General features: G+C 38.7%; 1 protein-coding gene across 1 annotated transcript; it reads right to left on the bottom strand.

Annotated features, from left to right (window-relative positions):
• Positions 1–24,041: 24,041 nt before the first annotated feature.
• LOC145303084 (uncharacterized) lies at positions 24,042–24,455 on the bottom strand. Its single transcript, XM_080144690.1, has one exon. The coding sequence runs from the start codon at positions 24,453–24,455 to the stop codon at positions 24,042–24,044; it is 414 nt and encodes a 137-aa protein (XP_080000816.1).
• Between the last annotated feature and the right edge of the window lie 1,961 nt (positions 24,456–26,416).

Below are 26,416 nucleotides of genomic sequence, written 5' to 3'. Positions count from 1 at the left end.
ACACACAAACAGACACACACACACACACACACACACACACACACACACACACACACACAAACAAACAGCCACACACACAGCACACAAATTTTTTTGAAATTTTTTTTTTTTTTTACATGGTGGTCACCACTTATCAAGTCCCGGAAGCTACTCAGGGATAATGGTTATTATATATATATATATATATATATATATATATATATATATATATATATATATATATATATGCACGTACATCAAATATGTTGCCTCTGTCGCTGTCAAAATGGTGGGATCCTTTTATATATCCAGTAGATATCTCACTGCTGATGTAATTCTCTACCTTTATAAGAACCAGGTACGTCCAGGGATGGAGTACTGTTGCAACATCTGGAGAGGAGCTGCTAGCAGTTCTTATCCTGCCTTAACAGAGTTAGAAATAGACTTCTTAGCCTAGTTGGTGAATGCTCTTTTCCATTCCTTTCAACCTCTTTCCCACAGAAGAGATGTTGCGAGACTGTATCTGCTTTATCATTATTTTCATGGCAAAAGCTCGTCTGAGCTCCAACCTATGAACCCCCTCAAAAACTCTCACGGAATACACTTGTCTAATAGAACCCACTATCAATAATTTACCCCACTCTTTATCTGTGCGTAAACCTAAACGTAGTTTCTTTCTTAGAACTGCGGAATTTCTTCCTATTCCCTGATTTCCAGCTGACTACAATATAATCGTCTTTAAGTCCAACATAAAGAAGTTCTTGGTGATTCGTACCCTTAAGTAATACAATTTACCAAATTTCTACTACCAATAATTACTACAACATTGCCCCATTGACCCCTGTACGACTGTTTGCGTATTAACCCTTATCCTTGAGTGACTTCTTTGTAATATATATATATATATATATTTGTAGTCATCGACATACAGTTCTGTTTCGTTGTATCACAACTCATCAGTGCCGCTAGACTAGCATCACTCCCAAGCCAAGGATTGAACCTAGAACCGTCGTGTTGACAGTCGGCAGTTCTCCCACTCGACCACAGAAGGGACGCCCGCAAATAACTCGTCGAAATGTCTATTTAAATAGACATTCGCCACCACTCTTACAGTGCTCAAACCGCCTGTTTGTAAACAAACAAATAACGAGCTTCGTATTTTTCAGCCAATTAATATATATATATATAAGATACAATTCTAACCAAATTCTTCTTGTAGTTCTGTTGTCTCTTTCGGTAGAGCACCGGACATCAACAACATGTGTCTAGGTTTCAAATTTTGCTACTTCTAGCTACAGTTATTGGTCATAGCGAGGACATAACGCACGTCTCTGAACAACCATGTATATATATATATATATATATATATATATATATATATATATATATATATATATTACGTGTTTTCGTTCTTTCCTCAGTTTAGTGAGTGCATTACTTCTCTATTTTGAGGCCGGCACCAACAATCCCAGACAGTAGCATCGCTCCAGGGATAGGAAGCTCGAAGATGGTTACTACACGATGAGATGGGTTGGGGCTGAGACTTTATCTCGACTTTCTACCCCGCCGGGAAAAAGAAAGGAAAGAAAGGAACAAGGGTGTGTCGGTGTATCAGGGGTCGGTGTCTCTTGGTAAATAACATCGCCGTCCGCTGGCGGGTCAGTTTTAATTGACAACCATTACTACTTTCTCTATCCTACTGCTGACCATGTAGCATCGCCCTTTCCATCTCTATTGATGTAAGCAAATATCTATTAACCTAAACTTTACACTTTAATATCTATCTGTATGTCTGTCTGTCTGTTTGTCTGTCTGTCTGTCTGTCTGTCTGTCTGTCTCTCTCTCTCTCTCTCTCTCTCTCTCTCTCTCTATATATATATATATATATATATATAGTGTTATAATGTAATAATTCCAGGAGGAAATCCGGGTATGAGAGCTCAATGTGGTAAACAGAGCAATAACATAAAAATATAACACGGAAATTACATAATTGTCGATGCAATAATTTATTTCAACCTTATGGTATTTTCAAGCATCTAAACTAGACAATTACATTTTTGATACTGAAATTAGGAAAGAAAAAGATTCTCTTTTTTTTGACGGTCGAGGCCTGATTCTTTTTCTTTCTTTATTCAGTATCAAAAATGTAATTGTCTAGTTTAGATGCTTGAAAATACCATAAGGTTGAAATAAATTATTGCATCGACAATTATGTAATTTCCGCGTTATATTTTTATGTTATTTTATATACATACATACATACATACATACATATATATATATATATATATATATATATATATATATATATATATATATATATATATATATATCTGTGTGCATGTGTTTATTGATAGATTATCGCCCCGATTTCACATTTCATGCGTTCTCAATAAAAGAGAGCAATTATATATATATATATATATGTATATGTAAACTAAAATTTAAAATAAATACTATATGAGAAGCTTCATAAATATATAACCTTATTAAGATACAAATTAAAAAATGATTTCATATAACTTGAAATAAATATAAAATAAAGTCTAATTTGACCCTTAAAGCATCTACATCCGATTATATTTTTAAAAGTTAGCGTAAAATTCAAAACAATAAAAGAAATAAATAAATAATTGAACGATAAATTTTGAAGTTTATCAACAGACAACATAATCTCATTTCGGTATTTTTTTTTCCACCGTCTACTTCAAATAGCTTGGGATATGAAATATCTCTTTCTGACATCCTCTTTGCATCGTCACATGTAATTTATTTTGCACAAACCTTTTATCCCTTCTCACTTCCTTTCTCTCTCTCTCTCTCTCAACGAATTTACCAAACCCGTCCCTCTTTATCCCCATCGCATCTTTTATCCATCCTTCCCCAAACAAACTTTTAAACCCCTCCCCCCTTTCCCTTTTCTTTTTGTTTTAAACGGATAACAGCAGTTAAGGTTTTGCTATCTGATTTAAAATCATAAAAACATTAAACTAGGCCTTACACTAGACATGGTAAAATACTTCTCTTCTCTAAAATTATTTTTTTAAAACTTTGTTTATTTTAAAGTTTTTCTTGCCTGATGAGATCAATAGTGATCCAAACTGTCTGCATACAGCGTAGCAAGATATGGCCATATTTACATAAAGAAAATAAAAACATGTATATATATATATATATATATATATATATATATATATATATATATATATATATTAACTGTGTATTGCGTTATTGCATTTTCTTTTTAAATTTTGAAATTGTTATGAAACGCAGAGAAATAAAATTTTGGTACACTAGAAGACCATAACAAGATGTCTTATTTCCCTGGTGTTGTTTAATTCAAACAAATACTTTAAAATCTTTGCTATTTTTTTTAATATTCTGGTAACGTTAATTGAGTATCACTTCATTGCGAGTGTCTAAAAATGTATACTTTGGGCAATAAAACAATATTCTAAATTTATATTTCTTTTTATATGAAATAAAGAACATATCAAGTCATAATATTAATAAAAAAACAAAAAACGAATTTCACATTATTTTGTTTAAGGAAAGCTTTGTTTATCAACATAACTCCCATGCTTCAAAAACACTTTGAATAGCCTTTAGTCAACTGATGATGTCAACTAGCGGATTTGAGATGATTTGATGCTATAGAAAACTTCCAAAATCTTCCTCCAAAATTATCCTTCGACGAGATTTGAACACTTCCTTCATAAACTTCCATCTTTATTATTGATCAGAGCTGCTCAATTCGGTTTATATATGAAGAACCAGGCAACAATGTCAACAAATTTCTCCACTAATGCCCAATGACTTTAAGTAGTATATCGCAGCCTTAGCTGATTGGGATGGCGCATTGCCGTGCATAAAAATCAATTCGGGGTGACACGCCAATAGAAGACCATCAAGTGGTAATGACAACTTTTAATTTAATAATAAAATATAAGACTGACTAGTCAGTTTGACACCTTATACCCCTCAAAATGGTCCAATTAGTTCATCGGAGATTATTCCAGTCCAAAACATGACACCACCGCCGCCCACCTCCCTGTTTACGGCGGAATTGGTGAAAGATAGTGAATCCAAGAGGACTCCATCGTTTGGCTTACTTATTTGGTCCATGAAATGGTGCTATGGCCTCATCGGATAATAGAACATTTTCAAAGATGGTTTTCATGTGTCACTGAGCCAAGGTCTTGCTATGGGCTTAATGCTTCTTGCAATTTTGTTTAAGATAGTGCAGCGTATATTTCTGGACAAGGAAAGTATCCCAGCCTTGTTAAATACAGCAGCACTGTTGCTGTTCAACTGCTTGATAAGTTGAAGGCTGTCAATCGACCCTTTCTAGACATTTTGGGAGACATACAATAAAGTGATACATATGTAAAATTATCAGAACGTAGAAAATGTAGCATATCATTCAAAATATTTTTTAAAATTCCGCAAAAAATCAAGGAAATAAGGCTCCTTATTGTACTCTTCTGGTGTACCAAACTTCACTTCTCTACGGTTAATAGCATTTTTAAAATGTATTTATTTTTTATCTGCAATAAAGTAGTGTTATTACCAAAACAATAGGATATTAAGTCAGATTGTTAAGGGGAAATAATATATTTATGATAATATAAAGTAATGTTTGCTGTCTAGTTTGTGCTTTTCATTTTCGATATCTTTTATCCTTTTGCTACTGATTTCGGTTGATTTACCAAGATTTGAGTATATATATATATATATAAACGAGACCAAGGTCAATCTTCCTTTCTAGTCAATACACACTCTCTCTCTCTCTCTCTCTCTCTCTCTCTATATATATATATATATATATATATATATATATATATATATAGTGTGTATTGACTAGAAAGGAAGATTGACCTTGGTCTGTTTTTTTTTTTAAAGAACATGGTTAAAGCATTTGAGTTGTTTTACAGCATAGTTTTCGTTGTTTTGTGGTTTGCGACTAAACTGGGTGTTTGATCTTGTTGAGGAATTTTTTGGTTCTTATAAAGAATTTCTCTTGGACCTTAGCGGTAAGAATTCGCTCTTGTATTTATTGCATGAAGACAAGCAGAGTCTTTTTTGTTATCTCTTACCAGATTTTCTTAAATTTATCGTTATGTTTGTGATTATTGCCTTATAGATTTTGAATTAGTCTTAATTTGATAAATATCAGTATTTCTATCTTTGTTATCTTCAATGTATTTTTACTACTCTTTCTTTCTTTAAAAATTCCAACATTTCTTTCCTGTTGAAACTTTGGAATTCTTATCACCGTCTACATCGTTTTTAGAAATAGGACCGCATAAATGCAAAGAGATTTGATAAATCAAAGTTATATACACTTGGTTTTAATATGGTTGAAGATTTTATCGTTTCTGTTCAAAGATGTTACAATGATATTGTGGGGTCTGCGTTCACATGGAATGGAGATATGTTACCAACCTCTGCAAGGGGTTTTATATCCAGTAAAAACAGATTGTTTTGAATATAGATTATCACCTCTTTGCTAATCAAAGCTCTAAAAGCTGTACATTTCTGCTTGTGCAGTAGACGAGTAATAAGTTGCTTTAGTAACAAAAAAGATTACTAGACGGAATCTCTTGCCCTATTTTCATTACAATTTATTCAATTAAGAATAAAACAATTAATGAGACCGGAGTGATTTACCACAGATCCACTAAGCGATTGAGCCGGCATGTGCTGGAAACATCAAGGTTCTGGATTTTTGCTTTTCGAAAACCTAACTGAACACTTCAACTAGCAGTGAGAAAGAGACGTTTTTCTTATATTAATAAAAAAAATAATTGACACTGAGAAAAATGTTTACTCGGTTAATGTATAATAGATTCTACATTAATAAATTAATAATTAAAAATAAATTAATTTATAATAGATTCTATATTAAAAAATTAATAATTAATAATAAATTAATGTATAATAGATTCTAGCAGATCATCGTGGAGATCTATAACCACTTTTGAAAACGATAAAAGAGAATGATAATAAATTGAAAACGATAAAAGAGAATGATAATAAATTACTATCAAATCATAAATAGATTTAGTGTTTTGGACGCCGGTTGACTATATCAATTTCAAAGGATTTCTTTTGGCGTTGCGAATGGGGTAGGCTTCTTCCAAAGGATAGTCGATACAATCATAACGGTTGGGGAACTGGAAGGCACACTTGCGTACATTGGCAACGTCACATTATGTGGCCATAATAGAAAGGAACCCGACGAAAATCTTAGACGGTTCACGTCGACACATACCTCACACTAAACGACGACAAATGCTCGTTTGGACTGGACAAAATATACTTAATGGCGTATACCATATGCAAAAGTTTTATGTCACTCAAGGAACTGAAAACGAATATTGCGAAATCAGCAATTATAATAGACCAAAATATTCCTCTGGTTGTTGTAACGGATGCGTCAGCCTGTGCTATTGCTGCTTCGTTGAAACAGGCTTATCGTTTTGTAGCCTTTTTTTGTTCAATGACCCTCTTACAGGTTGAACGACGACACACCGCAATAGTAAACCTACGCCATAGTCGAGGCATTAAGAAAATGACGACACTACCTGATCGGACGCCACTTTACACTTTTTACTGACTGAAAATCAGTTGCTTTTATGTTTAACCCTAAGACTAAAAGCAAAATAAAGAATAAGAAAATAGCGAGGTGGTGAATTGAACTATCTTGTATCTCGTTTGATGTCAGCTACCGACCTGGCAAGGAGAACTTAACAGCTGATACACTGTCAAAAGTATGCTGTACGGCATTAAGCGGAGACGAACTCCGAACGCTACATAACAATCTCTGTCATCTGGGCATTACTCGAATGGTTCATGCTGAGGTGTAGAGACTTGCCTTTCTCAGTGGAAGAGGTAAAAATAATTACATATTTCTGCTGAATGTGTGCTGAAATAAAGGTTTGATAAGCCCAAATCTGGCGGTTTAATAAAAGCAACCCAGCCGTTTGAAAGCCTTAGTCTTGGTTTGAAAGCCTTAGTCTACCAAGCAAAACAAGGATATGTATTAACTGTTGTCGACGCATATGCACGTTTTCCTTTTGCCTTCTCTTACTCAGACATATCGACTACTGCAATTATACTATTCGCCGTGTTTGGAGTCCGTGCTTATATACATTCAGATCGACAGGCGTTTTTAATGTCAGAGCAGCTTCGACAAGAGTAGTTATAAGCCGGACAACTCCCTACAACCCTAAGAGTAACGGTAGATGCGAAAGATATAACGGCATTATTTAGAAGACCGTTTAATTTGATGCATCGAATAATGTGTGTTCGATTGATAATTGGGAATCATTATAGGGCATTCGATCTCTATTGTGTACCCCCATGAATGCCACCGCAAACAAAAGGTTTTTACATTTGCAGTGACGGATTTCGGCAGGAGCTTTGCTTCCATCTTGGCTCTCTCAACCCGTTACTGTGTTTCTGAGATGACATGCACGTTACATCAAGAAAGATCCCTTGGTGAGTGGGGAAGAGCTCATAGAGGCGAACATCTCGTACGCTCTAGTAGACATGCCGATGGTAGAGTCTAATGTGTCTCATAGACCTGAAGAAATCGAAACGTCGTGACTTTCACGTAAAATACAGGAAATACGCAATTATATCGCGGTGCTTATCTTCGTGTGAGACGTCTATATTATCAAGTTAATAGTAGTATACAACAAATGCAGGATAGAATTATGGAATTTTTAACGTATCCCGTTATTTAAAATTAATTTACAATAATGTATGTTTAATTTTGTGATTATTATCCGTTTTGCTCTTTATTTATTTCGGAATATACAAATCTATATATCTATGAAAGGGAAATGTCTGTCGGTCTCTGTGGCTGTCTGTCTGTGTACATTTCTCTTCCAAATAACTATGGCAGTTTTCAGTCTACAGACTCGAATTTTGACATAAGGGGTATTGAGTTTTGAGGAAATCGTTTCAATCCGTTTCCGACCAGAAATTTGACTGTTAAGGTGTCAAAGTTCAACGATTTGATCTTTGAGAGCTCTACCGAACTCCTTCACTAATTTTGCGTACAAACACTTGACATTTTAGATATAGGTTCCTTGAACGAAATAACTTGATTGGAGTCCAAAACAATAAATGTTAAGGGGTAATAATCGAGGTCAAAGTTAAAAAAAAAAAACTTTGACCTCGCGGGTCTCTTCCAAATTACTCGGCAATTTCTGGGCTAAACATTTGAAATTTTACATAAAGGGTATTCAGAGATAGGACAAGCTTTTTCATCGGTTTGGGTCGAAAATTTGAGCTACCAATTTATAAATATATGTATGTATGTTTGCATTTCTGCATAAAACTTTCGACAGCGGGGACGGATTTTCACAAGATCAGTATGGTTTTGTAAGCTCGACCCTTCGGACGACAAATACCCAAGAATTGGCTAAAAAAACATTAATTTCTCCATACTAAACTGCGCACTTTTCTACAGGGGGGTCGCCTTTTTCACCGATATTTCAAAAGGCATCCCCTCTTTTCGATTCTCTAGCCTTTATGTAAATCTATGTCACTTCCGGTTTGGCGGTGATCGTAACAGCAAAGACGTCAACCTTTTCCCCGTTCTTTTCCTCCTTCATGGCACGGGTTCGAGCCTGCCTTCCTTCTACCACTTTGTTTATTTTTGCTCAACACACATCTCCAAACACCCGGGCAACGCTGGGCACTCATGCTAGTATGAAATATTCTTTCTTTCGTAAATTATTTGTTCAATTTTGTTTCCTTTTTTTTCTAATATCTTTACGACTCTTTATTTTTTTTTGTTGGAGTCCTGAATCCATTTCCTTATTTATTTAATGTTCTTGTCTTTTATCAACATTTCAATTTTCCTTTCGATTTTTTTTTTTACTTTGCCCCGTGTTGTCTTTATATCAAAATCTTATCTGACAAACTGTATATCTGTCATTTTTTTTCGAACATGCAAAACCTAATATCTAAATCATTTTAGCCAGAAAATATATCACAATCTCTTTATTTATTTGAGGTCAGGTTCGCCAAAAATCGAAAAGAAAAAAGAAATATAAAACGTCTTAAAATATCTCTTTATTCTTTCTTACACCATTTTGTTTGAGAACGGCCATATTGTATGGCGCTTGTATTTCAGAACACCATCACAAAATGGCTACCGGCAATGCTTTAACGGTTGCGGATGGGGAAGAGCTTTCAGGCAATTCCTTCAATTCTTTCTGACTGTTTGGTTCCAACCATTCCCGGAGGCTCTACCTTTTTTCTTCTCTTTATTGAGAATTTTTCAAAGTGCTATTGTCCAGTTATATTTTCAAGTTGTTCTCGTTCAATAGGTTTCGGGTTTTTTACTGCAGGGAAGATAGAGAAAATTATTTTCCCAGAAGGAATACAAAGAAAATAAGTCTAAAAGAAGGAATCGTTATCTTGAAATTGGGCACTAAAACCGTTACTGACACAAGATTCTGATTCGAAGATGTCATGTTTCATTTCTCTTTCTCTTTTATTTCTTGGATTATTTGATTTTCGATCTGTCTTCTATCTATCTATCTATTTATGTGCATAGATAGATGAGGAGACGGATAGATAGATCGGTAGATGTCACTCTACTAATAAAAATACAATAAATGATTTAGGGATGTTATGTTTCATTTCTATTGCGAAAGTATTTCTTAAGTTCTTTTATTATCCATCTGCTTATCTATTTATATAAATCTATAGAGAGATTGATAGATGCCTTTTTATATATACATGAAAAATACAACATTAACACCAGATTTTTTTTGTTTAATTATGCATCAGTTTTCTTTTTCATTAAATATATTTTCATGATCACGGGTATAAAGGATAGCATATACGTTAATATGTAAGAACATGTCTATGACGTAAAAATATTTTGTTAATATATATACAAGAATCGAAAATATGCTGTGAATCTATAGCGTGGCATTTTTTTTATATGGAGACCACCACTTATCAATGCCCGAAGCCACTCAGGGATAAGGGTTATTGCGTGTACAGTAACCAATAAGATAGGATTGTAGTAATCATTAGTATAAGGGGGTTTGAAATTGTCTTACTCAAGGGGGCGGTTTGTCAGGAGTTCGTTTATGTTGGACTTGAAGACGTCCAAGTTGTAGTCAGGTGGGAAAAAGGCAAGCGGCAGAGAGTTCCACTGGCGTGCAGTTCTAAGGAAGAAGCTCTGCTCATGGAATCTACGTTTGGATTTAGGCACAGATAAAGAGTGGGGAAAATTATTGACAGAAATTTCAGCCAGACGGGGGTTTCTCGTGAAAGATTGGCTAGGGGGACGAGGGATTGGAGCCCAGACGAGCACCTGCCATGAAAATAACGATAAAACAAAGACAGGCTCGCAACGTCTCTTCTGTGGGAGAGAGGTTGCAGGGAAGAGAAAAGGGCATCCCCCACTAAGCCACGAAGTCTATTTTGTACTCTGTCAAGGAAGGATAGGCTGTTTTAGCAGTTCCTGCACAGATTTGGCAGCATTACTCCATCCTTGGACGTACTTGGCTTTTATAGAGATAGAGAATTACATCAGTAGTGAGATATCTTCTGGAGAGGTAGAAGGATCCCACCATTTTCCCAGCGTTCCTGGCAACACATTTTATGTAATTGTTCCATTTCAGATCAGGAGTAAAGGTCAAACCCAGAAGGTTGTCAAAACATGGGGCCTCTCCAAGACAAGAGCCATCCATTTCAATTGATGCCAGAGGTGGTTGACTACTTCTTTATTTAATATGGATTCCAACAACTTACTCATGACACACAGGAGACTTATTGGTCTGTAGTGAGAGGGAGATGACTTTTCACCTGAATTCTTAAATACAGGGCATACTGATGAGGTTTTCCAGGGTGTTGGAAAGCACTTCTCCTTACGGCAACGCTTAAACAGTTTTGTAAATATGGGGGAAATTTCTGGTTGGAGCTTTTTCAGCACTATAACTGCAATGTCGTCAGGGCCAGTTGCTTTACTGAAATCGAGGTTCTTGATTAGCTTGGCGACCTCACATACATATGTTGCATAGCGTGTTGTCTGTTATAGGAGGAAGTACAGGGAGTTGATGGCCATTGTCGCATAGGGTAGAATTAGCTGCAAAGTTCTTGGCAAATAGTTTGCCCTTTTCTGATGTTGACGAGATGACCTCAGGTCCATTGATGATAGTTGGGATAGAACGCACGCTTCTGTTCAGGATCCTGTTTGCTATTTGCCAAAACTGGTGGGAACCAAACCGTTGCTCAGCTACTTTGGATTTAACGGACTGGGCATATAGCTATCTTGCATTTTTTATTACTCTTTTACAGTAGTTGCTAGCAGTCCTGAAAGCAGCTTTAGTCTCATTACATCTATTACGTTGGTAGCTTTGGAAAAAGTAATTTCTGTGCGCGATGGCAGCAGCACATTCTGGGGAGAACCACGGCTGGCTGTAAGGTTTTTGTTGGAATTTTTTCGATGGTATGAATCGGTCAGGTCTCATCTTATAGACAACTTATCTTATGACAACATTCCTAGAGCTGGTGACTCAATCAAAATACCGGTTTGCAAACCTAAAATGCTTAAGGAGTAGATAGGTCCTGCCTATCGCCCGGCTTCCATACTCCTTCTTTGCCTATTAGTCAGGCGCAGAGATACTATCACAGTGATTCGACTGAACCACCCAGTGGTAGATCTTGTTTCTTGTCTAGGGCAATGAACGCCGTTTCCCCACTCCCGACACACCCCACCCCTAAAGCTGGGCACTTGAGAATGCTTGAGTACCACATATGTCTGAGCAATTAGATTGGGTTGACCTTCCTCCGATGGGTTGAGGGTACCGGATTGACAGTTACTGGCTGCTGTTTCCGACTGGTAGTACAGGAGCCCTAACTCTTTGGTAGCGCTTAGAGCGGCTGCTCCATCAACAGTTGAATAATATCGGGATGTTTGCAGTGCCATGGCGCGCATGGAAAGGGACCCTGCACTCATCCCCGGTGGGCTTTCCTGAGGCCACAGTCCTAGTTGATGGCGGGTCAGCTGATGGTCTACTTGTGATGCATATGTGATATTCTACATAACCTCCTGTTCGGCTTCCCCTAACCTAACTGAAACTCGTTAAAAAAACATGATGACAGTACAATCTAAAAATAAGCTTAAACCAGGCTTAGGGTCAAACAAATCCAACTTGCCTCCTCCCTTGAGGCTTGCATTCACAAATATCCGTGGGCTTAAAACTAATTTAGCTGATGTTGAAGCATTTCTCCTAACAAATACCCCGGATATCTTAGCAGTAAGTGAGACTAACCTACACTCCTCCATCCCCTCTAACTACTTTAACATGCCTGGATATCTCCCACTCTGCCGTAAGGACTCTGACAGACATATGCACGGACTTGGAGTTTACATTCGTAATACCCTTCCCTTGACTAGAGAAACAAACCTAGAAACGGATGATCAAGCCTTTATGTGCTTTAGACTAATCATGCAACACAACATTAGCTACTTTTACTTTCTCTACCGCTCTCCCTCGACCCAAGACTGCACCATAATAAACAAAGTATCTGACAGCATAGACACAGCACTCTCCTTCGACACTAGCGCCCAAGTACATGTATTTGGCGACTTTAATGTCCATCACAAAAACTGGCTTGGATTCTCTACTTACACAGATGCAGCAGGCAGCGCAACTCATAGCTTCTCTGTATCTCACTCCCTATCGCAAATTGTTACTTTTCCAACCCGTTTCCCTGAGCAGGAAGAACAACACGCATCACTATTAGATCTGTTTTTGACCACAGTTCCTGATGATTGTGTAACGAAAGCCGACAGCCCACTTGGGAACGCTGATCATGCGGTGATAATGGTTGAAATCGCCCTAAACTCTAGACCCAAAACTGAAGAGCCATGCTCAAAACAACGAGATATTATAAAAAGGCTGACTGGGAAGCCATCAGAGATCTTAGAGACGCCCCATGAGGAAATATTTTTCTCTTCCTGCTGAACAGTGTGCAACCGAGACCACTGAATGGTTCAAAACTGCAATCGAAGCGCATGTTCCCATGCGGAAATTCTATAGCAATCCCCACTCTCCCCAATGGTTTACTTTGACTTGCGCAACTGCCATTGCCCAAAGGCAGCATGCATTCCGCAGGTTTAACCGACATAAGTCAAGTTCAAACAGACAGAAGTACATAGAAGCTAGAAGTATCGTTAAGAAATAAATAGCGGCAGCTAAGATGGAATTTACGGAAACCACTAAAAAAACGCATCGAAGCACAAAAACTAGGAACTCGTGACTTCTGGAAAATCTACAACAGTGTAGTAAATAATGGGAAATCAACAATTCCCCCACTAAACAACAAACACGAGGTTCTTTGCTCAGCAACCGAGAAGGCTAACATGCTTGCCAGTCGGTTTGCCTCAAACTCCACACTGGACCCTCTAAACCACCCCCTACCTCAATTTCCTATGCGGACAGACGCCACGCTAGACGATCTAATAATCACTCCTGCTCAGGTGCATGCTATCATAAAAAACCTTGACACTTCCAAAGCATGTGGACCCGACCTCATCCCAGCTGTGATATTAAAAAAGTGCTCAGCCGAAGTAGCTCCAGTTCTCTCCAAACTCTACAACAAATGCCTTAATGAATCTTGCTTTTCGGGCTGTTGGAAAACTGCTTCTGTGGTACCAGTATTCAAGAATTCTGGCGAAAGAACTGACCCATTAAATTATCGCCCTATTAGCCTCCTCCCACTTTTTGTCAAAATATTTGAGACCTTACTTAACCATGCTCTAGTCCAGCACCTTACAGATGCTAAACTTCTGACTGACCAACAATATGGATTTAGACAAGCCCGTTCCACGGCAGACATCCTCACTGTAATCTCTGAACGCATATACCATTCACTGGACAAAGCAGGAGAGGGCAGAGCGGTAGCTCTAGATATATCTAAGGCTTTTGACAGGGTATGGCATGAGGGTCTCCCCAGGAAGATTAGATCATACGGTATCACTGGTAGAATACTGAACATAATTAAATCCTTCTTAGATATCAGAAACATCCAGGTTGTCCTCGACAGTCGTACATCTAAACAATATGATATAAATGCGGGAGTGCCCCAGGGATCTATCCTTGGATCTCTGCTGTTCCTGATATTCATAAATGACCTCTCCGACAAAATTGCCTCTGAGATTGGTATATATGCTGATGACACCACACTATATAGCAGGCACGACAGGAAAACAAATGAACATATATCTAAAGTAATGGCAGAAACACTAGAGGATGACCTCCAATCAGTAGTGGAATGGGGACAAAATGGATGGTCACGTTCAATGCCGCCAAGACAAAACTGGTTTCATTCAATAATTACAAGAAACCTTCTCCACCACCTATAGCAATGGTCAACAACTCTTTATCTGAGAGTACGTCTCTCAAGCTCCTTGGCCTAACGTTCACAGGAAACATGAGTTGGAACAATTAAATCGAGAGCATTGCCAGGGCCGCTGCGAGGAAGGTGGGTTCTCTATTCCGTGCTAGAAAACTTCTAACACCCGAAAGTATCCTGTACATCTATAAGGCCACTATTCGCCCATGTATGGAGTATTGCTGTCATATTTGTTCTGGTGCATCGGCTACTAGTCTCTCGCTCCTTGACAGGGTTCAAAAGAGAGTCGCAAATCTGATAGGCCTTAAACTGGCATCTAAGCTTCAGTCTCTGTCCAATTGTCGAAACGTTGCATCCCTCTGCCTGTTTTACAAGTATTATAATGGTGAATGCTCTGATGAACTGCAAGCACTTGTGCCCCCACGACGTGAACACCCTCGACAGACCCGACAAGCTGCAAAATCCCACCCCCACACTGTAGAGATCCCTAGATGCAAAATATCTTTTTACTCCAGTAGTTGCTTCCCCAGAACTGCTAGACTTTGGAATTCCATTCCAGGTCACTGCTTCCCCAACTGTACTGACATGCATAAGTTCAAGTGCAACGTGAACCAACATCTCGCTGCCCTAATCCCTACATAGTACCCCAGTAGATGTTTCCCCTGATAGTACCCCCCTACACCAAAGTGTTGTTGATTGCCCATTATTTACTACACTGTTGTAGATTTTCCAGAAGTCACGAGTTCCTAGTTTTTGTGCTTCGATGCGTTTTTTTAGTGGTTTCCGTAAATTCCATCTTAGCTGCCGCTATTTATTTCTTAACGTTACTTCTAGCTTCTATGTACTTCTGTCTGTTTGAACTTGACTTATGTCGGTTAAACCTGCGGAATGCATGCTGCCTTTGGGCAATGGCAGTTGCGCAAGCGAAGTAAACCATTGGGGAGAGTGGGGATTGCTATAGAATTTCCGCATGGGAACATGCGCTTCGATTGCAGTTTTGAACCATTCAGTGGTCTCGGTTGCACACTGTTCAGCAGGAAGAGAAAAATATTTCCTCATGGGGCGTCTCTAAGATCTCTGATGGCTTCCCAGTCAGCCTTTTTATAATATCTCGTTGTTTTGAGCATGGCTCTTCAGTTTTGGGTCTAGAGTTTAGGGCGATTTCAACCATTATCACCGCATGATCAGCGTTCCCAAGTGGGCTGTCGGCTTTCGTTACACAATCATCAGGAACTGTGGTCAAAAACAGATCTAATAGTGATGCGTGTTGTTCTTCCTGCTCAGGGAAACGGGTTGGAAAAGTAACAATTTGCGATAGGGAGTGAGATACAGAGAAGCTATGAGTTGCGCTGCCTGCTGCATCTGTGTAAGTAGAGAATCCAAGCCAGTTTTTGTGATGGACATTAAAGTCGCCAAATACATGTACTTGGGCGCTAGTGTCGAAGGAGAGTGCTGTGTCTATGCTGTCAGATACTTTGTTTATTATGGTGCAGTCTTGGGTCGAGGGAGAGCGGTAGAGAAAGTAAAAGTAGCTAATGTTGTGTTGCATGATTAGTCTAAAGCACATAAAGGCTTGATCATCCGTTTCTAGGTTTGTTTCTCTAGTCAAGGGAAGGGTATTACGAATGTAAATTCCAAGTCCGTGCATATGTCTGTAAGAGTCCTTACGGCAGAGTGGGAGATATCCAGGCATGTTAAAGTAGTTAGAGGGGATTGAGGAGTGTAGGTTAGTCTCACTTACTGCTAAGATATCCGGGGTATTTGTTAGGAGAAATGCTTCAACATCAGCTAAATTAGTTTTAAGCCCACGGATATTTGTGAATGCAAGCCTCAAGGGAGGAGGCAAGTTGGATTTGTTTGACCCTAAGCCTGGTTTAAGCTTATTTTTAGATTGTACTGTCATCATATTTTTTAACGAGTTTCAGTTAGGCTAGGGGAAGCCGAACAGGAGGTTTGGCAGAATATCACACATGCATCACAAGTAGACCATCAGCTGACCCGCCATCAACTAGGACTGTGGCCTCAGGAAAGCCCACCGGGGATGAGTGCAGGTCCGTTTCCATGCGCGCCATGGCACTGCAAACATCCCGATATTATACAAATGTTGATGGAGCAGCCGCTCTAAGCGCTACCAAAGAGTTAGGGCTCCTGTACTACCAGTCGGAAACAGCAGCCAGTAACTGTCAATCCGGTACTCTCAACCCATCAGAGAAAGTTCAACCCAATCTAATTGCTCAGGCATATATGGTACTCAAGCATTCTCAAGTGCCCAGCATTAGGGGTGGGGTGTGTCGGGAGTGGGGAAACGGCGTTCATTGCCCTAGACAAGAAACAAGATCTACCAATGGGTGTTTCCGTCGAATCACTGTGATAGTATCTCTGCGCCTGACTAATAGGCAAAGTAGGAGTATGGAAGCCTGGCGATAGGCAGGACCTATCTACTCCTTAAGCAATTTAGGTTTGCAAACTGGTAATTTGTTTGAGTCACCAGCTCTAGGAAGGTTGTCATCCAAGACTGAAGAGGCCTCCCTCCTCTTTGGTTTAGTTTAAGAGTTTTCCTTCTCCTAGACGGATGATCTGGAAAGATCTACTGGGTTCGTCACCACTGAGAGGGTTTGCTCGGCGCCTGCGTTCTAATCCATGTATTTCTGCGACCCCGCGTGGTTAGTTAATGTTATTGGGTTAGTTTGTAGAGGTTATATATCTGCTAAATAGTTACACTCCTCAAAGTGAATTAGGGACATTGTTATTTCATTGTTACTGGATAAAGATTTCTAATTTCCTTTGTCTATGACGTCAGAAGTGTGTTGTTAAAACGTGACTAATTAAACGTGGCTTTACATATGTTGTTCCAACACACTTTGGACAAACAAAAGAATCCTCAATTCTAATCTAACCTATTTTAAACAATATAATTTTATTTGCATTGTTCATTCTTTTACAGACATATTTCATATTCAGATTTCTAAAAGACTTAACAATAGACTTAATTTCTAACATTCCATTTCTTAACTATGCGTACAGGGTTCGATTCTAGGCTTATGCTAATCTAATTTTTACTGATCTAACTGTCTTCTTATTTACATGGAAAGGTAACAGCCCTTGCCCATGTAACAAAAGGATCCAAGGCAGATGTGATCAATGACTCTTAAACAATGGAACCAGTGAAAGGAGCAAATGTATGGAGAAGTGGTGATGAAGTTCGAGATATGACTTCTGTAGAAAAAGAAGTACTTCAGAAGTTAAGAAAGGTTCTTCTTGGAGACGAGATCATAAATATTCCTAACGAAGAGTAGTGATAGGCGGAAGGTGAAAAGCGAGGTAAAAATAGTTCAAGGAATAATTCACAAGATCATAAGAAAGAACATATCGATTACGGAACTAAACAGGCTTCTCTATGCAGCGTCATACGTTGTTACGAATTGTCTTGGATTATTACAGAATAAAAAGAGAGAAATAAAGGATAAAAGGTCATACTAGAAGAGGCGGCTTGAAGAAAGTATTTAACGGTGTCGGAAAGACATTTGTGGATTCGAAGAATAAGAAAAGGAGTTAAACTAGGACAGAAAACCAAGGTCGCGCTTGAAATGAGGTATAGATTGCTGAAAAAGGGAACGATGACTGTTCTAACAATGTTGAAGAGAAGGTCTACGCTGGCGGTATGAAAATTAGGAACTTAGTTGGAAAAAGTGTTGCGTCCCCACAGCCTTTTCCGGAACAATCAGATGGTAGTAGACAGGCGGGGAATAACAACACTCCAAATGTAAAAGATGTCAGGAAGTTTTGTAGTGGGATTTGGTCTGTGGAAGGGCGATATAATAAGAAGGCTAGCTGGTTGGGGAAGGTCAGAGAAAGGCTATCAGGAATAAAGCATATGAAGAACGTTGAGATAATAATTTATGACGTGAAGGCTGGCATACGAACGGATTACAAACTGAAAGACACCTGGTCCAGATGGAGTGATGGGCTTCTGGTTCAAACAGTTCCAATGCCTTTATTCACATATAGCTGCTGCCCTGAAAAGGGTCATAGAGTCGGGAGATGTCCCTGATTGGCTTATTAAAGGATAGAGGACAGTAATTTGGAAAGATCCCTCACGGGGAACAGATTCCAACGATTACAGACCAATTACATGTCTACCAATAATGTTGAAACCGTTAACTGGAATCTTTGCGGAAAAAAATATGGACATCTTGTGAGTAATGATGCTTTCCTTGATGTCGGAAAGTCTTGAGGGGTACCAAAGAGCAACTGCTTATTGATAAAGCAGTAATGCAGTAATGCAGGATGCAAAGAGGAAGAAGGGGATCTGAGTGCAGCATGGATCGATTACAGAGAGGCTTATGACATGGTTCCTCATTCATGGATACGTGAAACACTATTGATGATGAAGGTTGCTGAGAATGTGGCAGGGCGTTTGGAGGCAAGTATGGCTCAATGGGAAACGGTGCTGACAGAAAACAGAGAGGTGCTGGGTCAGGTTGGCATAAACGTGGAATATTCCACTTCTTTTTGTAATGATAATGATGCCACTGAGCATCCTCCTGAAGAAGGAGAAACTGGGGTATAACTTTGGATCTAGTGGAAGACGCCTCAACCCTCTACTGTTTATGGATGATTTGAAGATATTCGGTAGAAATTAAAAGGAAATGGAGAGACTGGTAGAGCTCGTAAGGGCATATTTGGAAGATATCGGGACGGAGATTAGGATTAGTAAATGTGCGGTGCTCGTGATGAAAAGGGGATTAAAGGTTCATTCGAATGGAATAGTGCTGCCAAATGAAGAAATCATGAAAGAAATAGAAGATACAGGGTATAAGTATTTGAGAGAGTTGGAGGATGTAGGCGGTGAATGCATGGACAGTCAGTGTTTTGAGATACAGTGCGGCAATTTTAGAATTTTAGAATAAGGATTTGCATGCCATGGATATAAAAACAAGAAAAGTTTTAGCAATGTTTGTTACATTCCACATTCGAAGTAGCGTAGCGAGTCTGAATAAGACGAAAGCCGGTGGGATAGGATTGAAAAGTGTAAAAGATAGTGTTAGAACTGGGGATTTGTCGTTAAAGGAGCATATGGTTAGAAGTGAAGAGTGGATGCTTAAGGTTGTGGCTAATGAAGTGGGGGTATGTAAGACCAAGGCTGATTATGTGAAACGTATGGATAAAGGAAAGGGAGAGGAACTTGCTAGGAAGAAAATGAACGGAAGGTTCTTCCAGGATACAGCGGAAGTAGCTGATGAAAGACCATGGCAATGGCTTAGAGCTGGGTATCTGGCTAAGAGTACTGAAACTTATGTTTGTGCAGCACAAGAGTAGGCATTAGGAACACGATTGTTCAAAAAAGTGATTCTAGGAGAGGAATTTGCTGCAGAATGCCGGATTTGTGGCAAGACCTCACAGTCAATTGTGCACCTTGCAGCAGGGTGTAGTGGATTGGTCCAGAGAGAGAGTACTGCAAAATACACAATCGCATGGGATTCTGGATATATTGGAACGTCTGTAAGAAGGTTGGGGTGAAGTCTGCTTGAAAGTGGTTTGAGAAGGTGCCTGATGAAGTGGGAACAAGTGAGTATAGAAATGTAGAGGTATTGTGGGACGAAAGTGTCATAACGGCCAAGCAATTTGAACATAATTATCCGAATTTGGTCGTGATTGATAAGGTCTCAAAAACTGGCAGATTGTAGACTTCTCAGTACCCTGGGACAGGAATGTGAGAGAGAAGGAGAACGAGTAGTGCAGCAATTATACTCCATTGGCCTAGGAGATAAGGCGTATCAACGGGGTTAAAACACAAATAATCCAGTGTAGTAGGTACTTTAGGAGTAGTATAAAGTCGCCTGGAAGGACAATTGAAAAAACTACGAATCCCCGATGTTTTAGGCAGTCTTCAGACTTCTGCGATTGTAGGTATCCTCAACATTCTTTGGGAAAACCCTTGATCTTTGAAGCTCCTGGTTTGGAGCAAGGATTGAGGGACATTCTCTGGAAGTGAATCCCATCCCTTTCCAGGGAGACGTTGATAAACGAAATCAGAATTATTATTATCATAATTAGTATTATCCTCGTCAGAATTTTTATTATTGTAACTGATATATATTTATACACACACACACACACACACACACATACACGCGCGCGCATGGGGAGTCTGGATTTTTATATTTTTGCTGGAGTACTGCACTATTGTCTACTCTATTCCAAGTAATGGTTCGTTGATACTGTTTTTTGGGGGGGTTTGTTGGTTTTTTGAATAATGAATTACTGAAAACAATGGCATAAAAATCTATGTAGATACATAGAATTATAATAATGATAGATATAAAAAATTAGTAAACAATTCCAACACGATATGTATATTTATATATTATTCATATTATTTTATATGAATACACTTATAATATTTGAATAGTTTACTAATTGTATATTTGTTCTAAAAAGTAAATTTCATGTTTAGTCAGCATAAATAAATCTCCCAATTAAAATATGCTGAATATATACATAAAACGTATGCATATATTTATCTCTCAAACAGTATATATATATATATATATATATATATATATATATATATATATATATATATATATATATATATATATATACTAGCAAAAGTACCCGTCGTTGACTGGGTCCAAAAACAGCCTACAGAAAATGGACTGATGTATGAAAGTATGATAGGTTATGAAAAGGAAGGGTTGTAAAGAGATAGCTTCGAATTTGGGGGTATAAAAACCAAAACATCCCGACGAGTAGGGGTGGGGGAGCAGAAAAGACGGTTTAAGTCTTGCAACGAAATGTCGACGTTGTTTACAAGCAGTCTTTCCTTGTAAAAGTAACAAATGGGTAACGATGGTCGAAGTGTGATTTGTCTAAAACACAGCAACAACTACTACAACAACAGCAGAGTGGCCACCCTTTTTATATACTCCAGCTCTCAGTTGACGAGATTCACGCGTGACTGGAATGTGTATTTAACTTGTAAGGAATACGCACTCAGGTTTTTTGATTAACGGACCACCGGCCGTGTTGTTCACAGCTACCATCACTCCTTTCGTCCTCACCGACCTACCCTCGGGAAGTCAACCAATTCAAAATTCAGACACATTCCCCACAAAGAAAAAAAACTTTAAGAGAATAAAACAGTTTTTTTAGACTCCTGATAAACTGGGTTTACTAATAGGATCGATCGTTTCCAGGTCCTGGTTTTCCAACCGCATTATTATTCCCTTACAAACATTCGCATTCATGAGGGAGTTAGGGGTTAAGACATTCAGATCAGCATCCTCAGAGCTCCTATATGTCAGGGGGCGGACATTTACTGCCCTTTGCACATCATACAAAATTGTTAGTAGACCAAAATAGTCTACTTTACCTCTTCCTATTGTTTTATATAAGCAAGATTTTATGGTCTTGATAGACCTCTCCCAACTACCACCGTACCAAGGTGAAAACAGTGGATTTGTGCAATGTTTTAAGTCATATGGCCTAAATCTTTCCTTGAATTCGTCCGCTATCATGCCCCGGTTAATTTATTCTGATAGCAGCAACAAATGTGCAAGCATTATTCGAATAAAGGTGTGTAGGGATTCCATTCACGTTTGTGAACCTAATGAATGCCCGATTAAATGATTTCACAGTCATATCTGGAACCAGTTCCAAATGTACAGCCCTAATACTCATACATGTAAATAGAAGAATGTACATTTTATAGTCTTTTTCTTGTCCTTTAACATAGATATCGCTGGTAAAATCCACACAGGTATGTAGATAGGGCCTGACAAAATTCACGCGAGAGGCTGGTAAGTTGGTCGAATTTGGTATTGAAAAGGAAACGGCATTATAGCGTTTACATTTCACACAAGTACTAACCACATTTTTAACAGCCTGTCTGGCTTGTGGTATCCATTAACCTGCCAGTCGTATTTCATTCAAAGTTGTGGCCAAGCGTCACTGTTGGCTTCTTTGTTGGTATTTTTGAATAATCAATCTTGTTAGATAATGCTCTTTTCCCAATAAAATAGGATTTTGGACCTCATATGAGTGATATTCCGATTTTCCTATTCTTCCCATCGATCGTATAATGCCCTTGTGGTCCAAAAAGAGATTCAAATTCTTCACTAGTTTAGGCATGCTATTTCCTCCAGGGTCCAACTAAATCCAACTCCCTTAAAAAGGATTGTTTTTGCATCGTCTTGATCAGGTAGGCATTTGCTTGTAACTCAGGATCGATCTCCATCTTTTTTTAACTTGTTGATGAACTTGAATATCAGTGAAGTTACACTGATCAACTTACTTAAACTGGACAATTTTTCCAATTTGACTTCTGATGCAGCCACTTCATTCTCTGCGGCATAATTTACTGAAGCGCCAATCCGCTCCATTTGAACTTTAGAAAGGCATCCCAACTCACGATGGCAACAGGAGGATTATTCCTGCCTTATCCATTTCGGTCCCTCATACCAAAGAGAAAACTTTTCCTTAAATTTTTTGATAGTCAAACCTCTGTAATCGGCCGGGTTGTCATCTGTTGAAGTGTACTGAAAGTTTATCTTTATGTTAAAATCAGATTTAACTTTCTCAGACATTTGAGCTATGTCCTGCAATCTATTCTGTACAAATACATTTTTCGTTTGGACGAAGTCAGCCAAAATCCAGGACAAACTTACCTGAGCATCTGTGATTACATAGACGTCTTTTATAGGAATGTCCTTTAGGGACTCTTTTATAAAAGGGAAGCATTTCATTTCTAAAAATACTGCTAGAAGTTCCAACGTTGGGAGGGGTTTTCCCTGCAAAGAACCCATTTTCGCTTTGGCAAATACCAAGGATGAATTTTCATCCTGTACACCATATACCGCAAACCTATATGCGACTATATCTATAACCCTCCTGGGGAAAGATACAGAGTCTAACGCTGATAAATCTTTTGCCAACGTTCTCCAAACTGAACTCATACCTTGAGGAACCATATCATCCCAATTCAGTTTTTGTCTCCATATTTCTCTCATCAATAAACGACCTCGCACCGTCACAGGTAGATACAGAGACAAAGGATCAGACACCTTTGAGGTCTCCGATAATATTTTCCTCTTCGTTGATGCCTCCAAGTCGCATGATGGTGGGAAGACTCTTATAGAATCGTGGACAGGGTAATATTGATACCCCATCACCTTTTCCCAACCAAAGTCGAATCCTTATAACGTTCCATCTGCCTCCATTTTCTTTTGGAGTGTTACACAGTTGGAATTGCAAGACTGTAAATTAAAATTTCCTGTTTGCAGACGCTTTCTCGCACAGATATACAAATCAGATAGATTTTCTGAATTATTCGCAGTTTTCATTAGGTTGTCAACATAAAAACTGGATTTCAGTGCCTCCGAACATTCATCCAAAAGGAATTTCTCTGCATGCAACTTCAACACGTAATATAAAATAAAAGGGCTTGCATTGAAGCCAAAAATAAAGGTTTTGTACCTGTAGCAATGTAATTTTTCACCTTTCTTCAGAAAAAAAGCAAAACCGATTAGCATCCTTTTCCGATGCCAGACGAATTATCGGAAATGATTTTCTGATGTCAGCCAACAAGACATATATGTTTGTTCGGAATCGGATCATCAATTTTAACATGTCGCTCATCAGGTTCACTCAGGATATGCTGCTTAGTTCAATGAGCCCTTATGTTTATAAGAACAATTAAATACCGGTCTCACCTTGGTAGTAGTCTGGTCTGTTAGTTTTAGCACTACCCTATGGGGAATCCATATATAGTCTGTAAATTGTTTGGGAGGCACAATTATTTCTTCAATAATACCCTCGTCTTCTTGTTGTTGAAAAACTTGCAGATACTGATTATACAAGTGTTTCTCCAGATCCTTATTAACCTTTTCTAGCACCCGAATAGCAGCATTGTAATTAGACGGTACCGATTTTAATTTATCTTCATACCACTGAAGTTGTACATGATAGAGCCCATTTTTGTATGTGATGTAATCTCTAAACTGCTTAACCTTCTCCTCACTCAAGGTGGATAATTTCTCGTCAATGAGTAATCCAATAGATTCAAGGTTGAACATGTTTTCCAACCCTCGTTGGACACTACTCTCTTCAAACCAATTTTTTAGAGGGTCTGGGTAGGATTCCTCTGGGTGAACGACCTAGTTGATTCTGTAAGATGAAAGTGGTGGAGTTTTCGCCAACACATCTGCATAATTAATTTGTGTTCTTTTTTGGTTTTTAATCTGGTGCTTATATAGAAAAGAACACCTGTTTCGAAAGGGGATTAATCCTTTTTTGGTCTCGAATGCTGCTCCATACATGCAAGGATCTATCTTTAAAGGTTCCAGGTACTGGATTGCGTCGATTCCTAGTAGCCCCTCTATAGTAACCAAATCCCCCTTTGCATTAAACTTTGCAGCCAGTCTGCGATTCTTTAAATTTCCAAGAATCTGAGTAAGTCCTTCAAAGCTGTGAGACAAGTTCAACTTGGTCGCAAGAATCTGAAGAGTATGTGTTTTGCCGGGCATCAAATTCAATCCCAACGAGATTTCCTTAAATGTTTTAGGATTCGTTCCTAAAAAGGTTTTTACTTCCATTATTTTATCCTTTGCGAAGGAGAGGCAATTTAGCTTCTTTAAAATTAAAGAGTCAAAATAAGTTGTTTGACTGCTAGTGTATCGCCTCTTTGCACTATTATTTCAATTATGTGAGAAAGGAAAGCATGTTCGTCTTTTGTATGTATGCAGGTATCAATCTGCATACTCCTCGTAACAGTTGAGCACATAGCAGTTATGTGTCCTTTAGAGTTGCAACTATGGCAAGACATTTTTCTTGATATCCTTAATGGACACATATTCCCCAAGTGAGATCTCTTTAGGCACCGGAAACAAAGCCGCAGCTCTCTACACTGGGTTATCCTGGCTTCATAGTTGCCACAGTCCTCAGACAAATGTTTACAAAAGTCGCATCTAACCTGGGATATCAATTCGGTAAAAGTTTTAAGAGACGACGTTTCGATCGTCTCCTCTGGCTTAACCTTATGTTGCAGCCTAGGTTTGGGCATCAGTACCTTGGTAGGCTGTCTGGCAACTAGCATTTGTTTCACTATTCTTGCTGTTTCCTTCAATAGTGTGGACAATGTCGGGTAGGTAGTCCCAGAGATTCGTAAGAGTTCTCCCTTTACTTTATTATTATTGCTCCAGCTGACTTATCGTCATATAAGTCACAACTGTACAAGGCCCTTAGCTCCCACATATCCGCCTGGGTCTTTATCATAATTTTTTTTAATCCTTCCAGGTTTTGGGGATTATCTAACTGGAAATCTAATATTTCCTTAATTATTTCACCTCTTATCTCCTCTTCGTCCAAATATTGGTCTTTTAATAGCTTAAGGGCCATAGCGTAACTATTTTTTAGAGGGGGAGAGATGATTTATAAGTTGGAGAGCCATACCTTCCAAGGAGCACCTAAAAAAATAGTCTTTCCGTGCTTGATGTGATGGACGTGGCACAATTTTCGAACCTTGTCAAGAAGTCCTTGAAGCTCCTCTTGTTGGTGTCGAAGTCCTTCCCATGAAAGCGTGGGCTCTTCAACTTTATTTTAAATGGCTCCACAGAAAATGAAGAATGGGCTGTTGGTTTGAAGGGTGGCAATCTCTCATTTTCTGGAGTAACCGAGTTGCCATGACTAGAGGTTGAGTCAACATCTTCCATTGAGGTAACTGCTGGGTGTTCACTCTGGTCAGCTATCCGCAGAGAACTTAAATGTTGTCCCGTTTCATATTTAAAGCGGAACGAAGCTAGACTTAAGCTTGCCAATGCTTCTGCTTCTCCTCTTGCAGCCAAGTATTCCTCCATGCCAAAGGAGACACCCTCAAGCTCTTCCAACCAGTCCACTATTTCTCGCTTAACTAGAAAAAGCACTTCTTCAGAACTCTTCTCTTCCTTTTCTAACCCTTCTAAGGTAGTTAGTATTTTTCTTTGAAGAAGTTCTTGTTTCAGCTTCAGGTCCTCCATTGAGACTAAATCATCCATGTTAT

This window comes from Euprymna scolopes, chromosome 2, assembly GCF_053919585.1.
Source record: "Euprymna scolopes isolate OS-2025 chromosome 2, ASM5391958v1, whole genome shotgun sequence".
Classification (NCBI taxonomy): Eukaryota; Metazoa; Mollusca; class Cephalopoda; order Sepiida; family Sepiolidae; genus Euprymna; species Euprymna scolopes.
Note: the sequence above shows the minus strand (reverse complement) of the source record. Positions and strands in the feature narration are given on the sequence as shown.